The sequence below is a fragment of the Rhinopithecus bieti genome, unplaced genomic scaffold, assembly GCF_001698545.2.
Source record: "Rhinopithecus bieti isolate Rb0 unplaced genomic scaffold, ASM169854v2 scaffold_37314, whole genome shotgun sequence".
Taxonomy (NCBI): Eukaryota; Metazoa; Chordata; class Mammalia; order Primates; family Cercopithecidae; genus Rhinopithecus; species Rhinopithecus bieti.
The window spans coordinates 1,538,410-1,546,929 of NW_016816196.1; the positions used below are offsets into that span (position 1 = coordinate 1,538,410).

The 8,520-nt window shown below is 37.9% G+C and overlaps 1 protein-coding gene across 2 annotated transcripts in view; it reads left to right on the top strand.

The window, feature by feature from the left end:
- Positions 1–8,520, top strand: part of LRP2 (LDL receptor related protein 2) — a 229,106-nt gene that overhangs the window by 194,236 nt on the left and 26,350 nt on the right. For both annotated transcript variants that reach the window (XM_017854503.1, XM_017854502.1), the window contains 3 exons: positions 1,778–1,906; positions 6,347–6,478; positions 7,444–7,575. In XM_017854503.1, the coding sequence (XP_017709992.1) occupies positions 1,778–1,906; positions 6,347–6,478; positions 7,444–7,575 (393 nt within the window). The remainder of the gene's footprint in view (positions 1–1,777; positions 1,907–6,346; positions 6,479–7,443; positions 7,576–8,520) is intronic.

The following is an 8,520-nucleotide window of genomic DNA, read 5'->3' on the forward strand; positions in this document are numbered from 1 at the left end:
CCCAAGGGACATAGCTTAGTCCATTCAGAAACTGAAATCCAGGACCTCTGGGTAATGGGCAGTAGCCACTCAATCAGTTCCAGATGTGGTTCCTCTTGGTTGGGAGACCCATAAACTAATAAACAATCGGTGCCATCTGTGCCCGATAGGTAGCGGTGGAACAGGGGCAGTGCAATAGAAATAAACACTCCCATGGGAAAGAAAGAATTAGAGAGTCGTGGCAATCACCAATCTGTAGCAATTCTGAAGTCCCACTAGGCTAGGATGACACATGTTGACACAGGACAGTCCTGATTCATGTCTGCTGCCCCAGTGGAATTATGAATAGCGCCACCTTCACTTTCAAAAGCACACTGGCCTGGAAAGGAGAGTAAATCACATAGTCACTCTGGGCAGACATTGTAAAGGTCCCTTCTTTGGAGAGTGGAGGGTATTTATTGATTAGCTCATGCCTCTGCTCTGGCAGCAGCTCCTGTGTCAAAATGTCTCTCATTGTTTCTGACTCTACCCTTTGAGAGTTTTTCTTTGTCTATTTTCCTCTTCAAATGAAGAGGGAAGGGGAAATATGCTCCCATTAGGACCCGCACAGCTTTCTCACCCCACTTCTTGCTTATAGAAGGCCAGGAGCCCAATAGTTTTTTGTTTTGTTTTGTTTTGTTTTTCAAGTCTCAAACAGTCATAGCATTTTGGTTTATTTGGTTATATCTTGCTCTCAGAAACCTACCAGACATTTGATCTGTTTGCTTCTAGCCTGTTCTAAAAGTTAGTAACCTGATCTAGTGCTCTTTTTGAGCCATAGTTCTCAAATCTGCTTTTTTCTTTGCTTCCTTTCCCTCATATAAGTTCTGTCTGAACTTATTGTCACTTATATCCAATCCATGTAGAAAAATAGATGGGCAGTCATTTTATCCAATGAGGAGGTTTTATTGGGCCTTCGTGTCTCAAAGTCTTTTAAACTTCAGACTTTTATTGTTTGGGATGTAGATACAGTTGGCTTTTCTCACACAGCAAATTTCTGGGCTTTATTTTATTTCTGCTTGTAAGTTAACCAGTTCTTCTCTTAGCTTCTCTCTTTCTTATACTATCTTGCCAAACTCAGGAATGGCAATCAATGCACGTTACTAACATTCTGTCTTCTAACCTCACTCCATGATTGACAGGTTCAGTAAGCATGTGATCTGCCTTCCAGTTTTTCTGAGGCGATAGCTTTATCAAATGCTTTGACTTTGCATAACATGATCTCCATCTTTCCTGCTTCCACTATCAGTGTCCTTGTTGCTTGCCTCCTGACTGTTAATCCAATGCCAAATATTTTATGTTTTTGTTGTGGAAGTACTCTACTTCCCTCATCACTCTGTTATTCGAAACAATTCATACTAGCTGTTGCAACCAACAGATCCTAAAGTCTCAGGGGTGCAACATAATGAAGGCTTATTGAACACTCATATAAAGGCCAACGCTGGTTCCACAGCCTGCCTGCATCTTGCAGCTGTGCTGCCTGGAACACATGGCTTCCAAGGTTGTTGCAGTAGCACAGGAGACATGGAGAAGGCACGTGCGCTTTTCATTGCTTCAGCCCAGTAGTGACACATGGCACCTCCAACTGACAGTACATTGGCTAGAACTGGTCACATGGTCCTAACCCACCTGCAAGGGAGACTGGGAAATGTAGGGAAGCACTTATTTATTTGGTAAGCACAAACTGCCTCTGTCGTAGAAGGAAGTATCTTGCTTCACAAAAGAAAAAGTTTTGATTTTAATTTGTTCTTACATACAGGTAGAAAACCAACCCCTAAACCTTGTACGGAATATGAATATAAGTGTGGCAATGGACATTGCATTCCACACGACAATGTGTGTGATGATGCCGATGACTGTGGTGATTGGTCTGATGAACTGGGTTGCAGTAAGTAAAAAAATCTTAAGCCAAATGTAGTATCCTTGGTACTTGAAAACGCTTCTGAGGGTGTTTGAGCAAGAAGGGAATGCCACAGGGGACCTGGGAAGGAACATTTGTTTTTATTTTTAAAGTTGAGGGAGTGGCTGGGTGCAGTGGTTCATGCCTGTAACCCCAATACTTTGGGAGGCCGAGGCAGACAGATCACTTGAGCCTAGGAGTTCAAGAACAGCCTGGGCAGCGTGGCGAAACTCCGTCTTAACAAAATACACAAAAATTTGCTGGGTGTAGTGGTGCGCACCTCTAGTACCAGATACTCGAGAGGATAAGGTAGAAGGATGGCTTGAGTGCAGGCAGGGGCTGCAGTGAGCTGTGATTGTGCCACTGTACTCCAGCCTGAGTGATAAAGAGAGACCTTGTCTCAAAACAAATGAACAAACAAAAAGAAAGAAAGTAGAGGAAGCACTTTGTGTAGGAAAAGGATGATGAACATAACCAAGGAACAATTCTAGCTCAATGTTTTGATGGAAATGTTAGAATGACATGTTACTGAGTCACACCTTTGTAGTCCATTTATGACCCACATAGTGCTTTCACATATGTTACTTAATGTGTTACTCAAGTTAGCCCCATTGAGTTGCTTTTATTGTCTATGTAATAGAGCTCAGAGAGCTTAAGTAACTTGCTTGAGGTCACACAGAATGGCAGAGGCAGAATTGGAGCAGTCATGTGAGTCCAGGTTAGGAGGGCTGGCCTCTGGACCCCCGCCACTAGCTGTACCACTTTAGGCACATACTGACTTTTCCAGTCTTTGGTTTCCTCACAGGAAAAAGGAGGCCGTTCTTCAAACTCTAGGAGCCTGTGACTTAGTCATCCTAGTGAGCTCCATGTGCTTTCAACTTCTTGGGCTCTAACTGATTTTTTTTTCTGAGGCATCCAAAGGATTTTCTATCAATTTTTCTCCTGCATGAGTTACAAAGGGGTGTGAATAACCAGCCACATTGAGTTGGCTTGCCATTTATTTCACATACGTTTTCTGTGGGACTTGGAGTTATTGACAGAATTAAGTGACTTGATTAAATATTTTAAAAGCTGAACATGATAGAATTCGCAAAACTGAATGGCAAGTTTGGGTTCTAACTCGCAGAGACTGATAGGTGAGCAGTTCCAGGAGTTTGGAGTACTTCCAAGTTGGACTTGGGTCCAATAGTCAAGCACTGGTTTCTCTTTTAATTGCCTGTGCCAGTTAAAAGGCTTCAAATAGACTACAGTACTTTCTTTTCAAATGGCATTTAATTAGTAGCAGGTTTTTTTGTTTTAAACGAAATAAGTAACACAAACATTAATTCAGGTATGGAAGCAGCTTCTCTTTTCAGATATTAAGTGGATATGTGATATGGAATTCAGTCTTATTTCTCTGGACTAATAATTTGAGGCATAGAATTCTCTTTTCAAATACTAGTTCTTGGGTGCTGTTAATTTATTTGCCTTTCTTTTTTTCTCCTTCCTTCTCTCCTTCCTCCTCTTCTCCTTCTTCTTCCGTCTCCTCCTCCTCCTTCCTCTTCTTCTTCTCCAAAAGCATCACTGAAGTGTTTGAGACACATTGTTCGATTTTTTAAAATTGAAGGTGTACAACATGACGTTTAGATATATATAGTGACGTGTTATAGTCAAGCTAATTAACATATCCATTGTCTCACACAGTTATCTTTAAAAAAATATTTTTGTAGTAAGAGCACCTAAAATCTACTCTCTTGGCAAATTTTTGGGGATGAAAATACATTAGCATTTTTTCTAGCACCATAAAGGTATAAAGGAAAGAAGTTAACTTCAGGTTGCAAATATTATTTATGTGGTCATAAAGATAGATTGACTTGCTGTTTCTCTGGTAGTTCTTATTCCTTCTTCATAAAATGGAAAGTAGGGTATTTCTTTTATAAATAGAGTGCCATATGTTTGGGTTTGGGGAAATCAGTTATATGGGTTAAAATGGTGATCATTTTCAAATGAAAACAATGATAAGAAAGCCCTCACATTTTAGGAAGAATCCTACAGTGTCGTGTGGTTTCTGCTCTTGTTAAGGACTCTTGCTTCACAAAAGCATGACTCATTCAGTGGATCACTTGCTCCAGAAATTCTTGACTCCTGGGACCCCTAGTCCCTTTATAGATTTCAGAACTGGGGGGAAATTACAAAGTCTAGTGATGCATGGGAGACCCATGGAGGTTATGTGACTGCCTTCATGATATCCAAGTTAATAAGCATAGGTCAGATTCATTTAGCAATGTAGAGGGGATATCACTGCTAACCTCACAGAAATTTAAAAGTAAGGAAATACTATGACAAATTTTATGGCGATAAATTAAACAACTTACATGAAGTGAACAAATTCTTAGAAAGACACAAAAGTCTGAAAATGGCTCATGAAAAAAATAGAAAATCTAAATAGATGTTTTAGCAATGTACAACTGTTAAGAGCTCCTATAATAAAGGCTAGGATCTTTATTATAAGACTTTCATGTGTACAGTTTGAAGTCTGCACTCCAAGGGCAGCATTCCATTGAATTTCATTGTACTTTATTTTGGTTATTTTTCTTTTTGAAACTCAGTGTTTTTAATCTACTCAGACCACATATACTGATATGGTCATTTACCCTAAAGGACTCTGAGAGTGATTAAGTTCACTTCAGTGCATACTATAGAAGACAGATAGATATAAATCTATTTTGATTTGAAAGAATTGAACCAGGAGGTACCACAGTCTCTTTGGCTAAAATACTCAGAAGCCTATGACCAGGAGACTTTTTATTTGAGAGGTAGATGAAGCTTAAATCTTTAATGGAGATAACCACTGTCTCTCTTTCCCCCATTATCACTTACTATCTGTGTTCATCTTCACCAGTTTTTCTGTAAGACCTAGGTTTGGGGATAGATGGAGGATGAAAGAAGCAAACTGATAAGAATGACAAGGATGAAAGCCAGACGGCTTGGATAGATATTGGTAGAGACAAGCTCTTGGGGCAGTGATGAACACTGAAGTGTTAGGGTGGAGTGTGAGCTGTTAAAAGTCTGTCCTGGAACATCTGGATCAGAATAACAAGGATCGTTTATATGGGCTCTACAAAAATAAACTGAGTTTTTTTTTTTTTAAACTGTGAAAGTTCAATAATAATCAAAAGTAAAAGCATTTGAATCCCATCACTAAAAGAGAACTAACCTTTAAAGTTTGTGTACTTTTGCTATCTTTTTTTTGCACTTGTATATGTAAGAAATAACTCTTAGTATTTTAAAATTAAGAAATATTCTATACTAAATGGAATTTTTCAGTCTTTTTTCAATTTATTATAGATATTTCCCATGTCAAAGTATCATTTGAAGCTATAAATTTTAATAATCACATAGCAATTCATCATGTAGATAATCATAACTTATTGCTTCTAAGATGTATTTTTTTATATTTTAATGTCTTTGAAACCAAGATATATATCTTACAATTAATAACATGACAGTGTAAGTTCCAGACATATTCTATTTTAGTGTTACATAAAGTAATGGTGCATCAGTAATGTCTTCGTTTAAAGTATACTATAAAATAATTTATTCCCTATCACTGAACATACATTCAAGTTTTCAAATGTTCTTATTATAAATATTGTTATAATCCTTAAACATAAATTATACTGCATATTTTATTCCTTTTCAAGGGAAAATTCATTAACATGGAATAACTGGGTAAAAGAGTATGAATATTTTTAAAGGCCTTGATGCATACATACATAGTACAAAATTGCTTTCCCTGTGTACTAATTTATGGCTCTAAGAGCAGTTGTATGACTTAGAACTCTATGTATTTTACTGCACCCTGGTCAACACTTGATATACACATATATATTTGTGTGTGGGTGTGTGTATATACATATATAATCAATTGGTCAATGTTAGGCAAATTATAGTCTTCCTAAAATTTTATAATTTCCTCCTATTTGTAATTTTGTTCTAATCTATATGTATCCATGTCTTTTATTTATTTATTTATTTATGTCTATTATCTATCTCTCTATCGATCTATCATCTATCTCTCTATCGATCTATCTATTTGCGATAGGATTAAAGATAGTAGAGCAGGTGATAACAGCTATGGAGTGTCAGGCTTCATAGTTCTGGAGTCCAAAACTGAATGCTCTGAGGATGAGCCTGGGAGTGCTGCATATAATGTGAAAATTACCTCAAGGTTTTAACATTATATGCATTTATCTAAACGGTATTCAGGCTACAATCAGAAATAGGAATCCAGACTCCCCCAGTGCCCTCTGTCCTCTCAAAGTCTTATGGAAAGGGGTCATCTCAAGATGTCTTATAGTTGGTTATGAGTAGGTGCTCCTTTTGATACACCACTTGACTGTTATTTATGGCTGATCTGGTTTGTAATGCTGGGATTTTGTTTCTCAGATAAAGGAAAAGAAAGAACATGTGCTGAAAATATATGCGAGCAAAATTGTACCCAATTAAATGAAGGAGGATTTATCTGCTCCTGTACAGCTGGGTTCGAAACCAATGTTTTTGACAGAACCTCCTGTCTAGGTAGAGTATATTTTTTCCAATTCCTGTTTAGGTGAACTTTACATTTAAGGTTCTCCACCACTCCCCTTTATTAAATAAATCACTACTTAATTCCCTTAATGGTACCATACTCATGGTTTCGTGGTTCTAGGTCATTGAACTACTCAAGAATTGCTTTCACCCACCTGTATGCATGCTATCTGACCAGTGCCTACCTAAGTGCTTGTCAGATACTGTGTGCTCAGTAGAGTCTGTGGAATTGATATGAATGATGAAGGCCTTGGTGATGATGGCTGTTTATTGCACCACTGTGTGAAATCCAAGTTTTTGTAAAAAACAAACTAGGCTTACTTTCTTCATTGTAAGTCTAACAACCAGCACATATTTATACACACCTACCAGACATAGATGAGTTGTAAGGTATGGAGTCAGAAGGTAGCTTATCAAGATGGTGAGTGATGAGCATGATTTTAGATGCCTTTTAGTATTTTAATTTACTGTTTCTAATTCATGATATGTCATAGTCAGAAGATTGTAAGAGCTCCTTTTGGACCTGAAGCTTAAGAACTCAATTGAAAAAGCAAATCAATGACTCCTGTTCCTGAAGCTGGTTAGCAGAAGTGAAGGGACATCGAACATCGAACAATACAACACAACATATGCCTTCTGAAAGGGAAAATGTGCTCTGCTATTGCAGAGTCATAGAGTTTTAAATCCTGTCTCCATTGCTTATCAGCTTTGGGACTGTGGGCTTAATCATCCATACTTCTTAAAGTCTTTTGGCAAGATTAAACAAGGAAAATATTTGGAAAGCATGTGAAACAGTATCTGAAACTTAGTGTTTCACAGATGTTTGTATCATTGCTTGTTTTCATCTGTATCCTTCTCAGTCCTCATTGCTAGTGAATATGGATTTAAACAGAAGCAAGGTCTCTAAGGAATGGATGGGAGCAGATGTTGCATATTTGGTTTTACTTTGCCTACAGATATCAATGAATGTGAGCAATTTGGGACGTGTCCCCAGCACTGCAGAAATATCAAAGGAAGTTATGAGTGTGTCTGTGCTGATGGCTTCACGTCTATGAGTGACCACCCTGGAAAACGATGTGCCGCTGAGGGTATGATGAGTTCATGTCAGGATTAATTGACTTTTGGAGGAAATAAATACTGCTGAGTACACTATACGAGGAAAGAAACTTTAGATTCTCAGAGTTTTTCTTTTCTTTTTTTGTTTTTAACTCGCCAGCTGCTTCTCTTCTAACACCTCTTTAGTCGCTCCTTCGCTCTCCTCCCCTGCCAGCTTAAAACAATAGCTACATCCCCCAACAAATACGCATCAGTTCAAACAAGAGCCAGGTGTTACTTATAATGGATGTAGCCTCTTGTCCACCTTGATAAAAACTTCAAAAAGTGGACAAGATGTCATCTTTCTTAAGGCTGAAACAACAACAAAATCTTGCCTGTGGGACGGTCATCAATAGAAGGAAAGTAACAAGGCCCTCTAGCTACCACTCCACTGAGAATAAGATTTGAGTCCCAATAGTCCAAGAGGGCTCATGAACTGGGGCAAATCAACGATACTCTGCAGACATGTCCCTTTTGTATTGTTCATGGACTACTGATCACAGGCAGAAAGGAGTCTGGCACAGTCATAACTTCAATCATGAGTTTTACATTTTAAGTTGATGCCAGTATCTGACAATTGGGCCTGATAAAAACAGAGAAAGAATGTAAGTCAGAAGTATTATACTCCAAATTCCAGAGGCCTGATCTAAATCATCATGTCCTAGCTAAGAGGCATGGGTCTTTATTTTGAATTCGAAGTTTGTACTAGAGTTTAAGGAACTTGTTAAGAAAATAGCACTTTATTTTGTAAATTAAGAGTAAATGGCCAAAATGGCTGTTCAATTTCTTCATACAAATTGAGCTTTTAAAGCATACATTTGACTAGCATACTTAAATATTTTACCCTCAAAACACTCTTGACAGTGAATAAAAACCAGAATGAAAGCATTTGAACAGTTGGTCTGGTAATTAAGCAGCAAATTTTTTTTTTTTTTTTT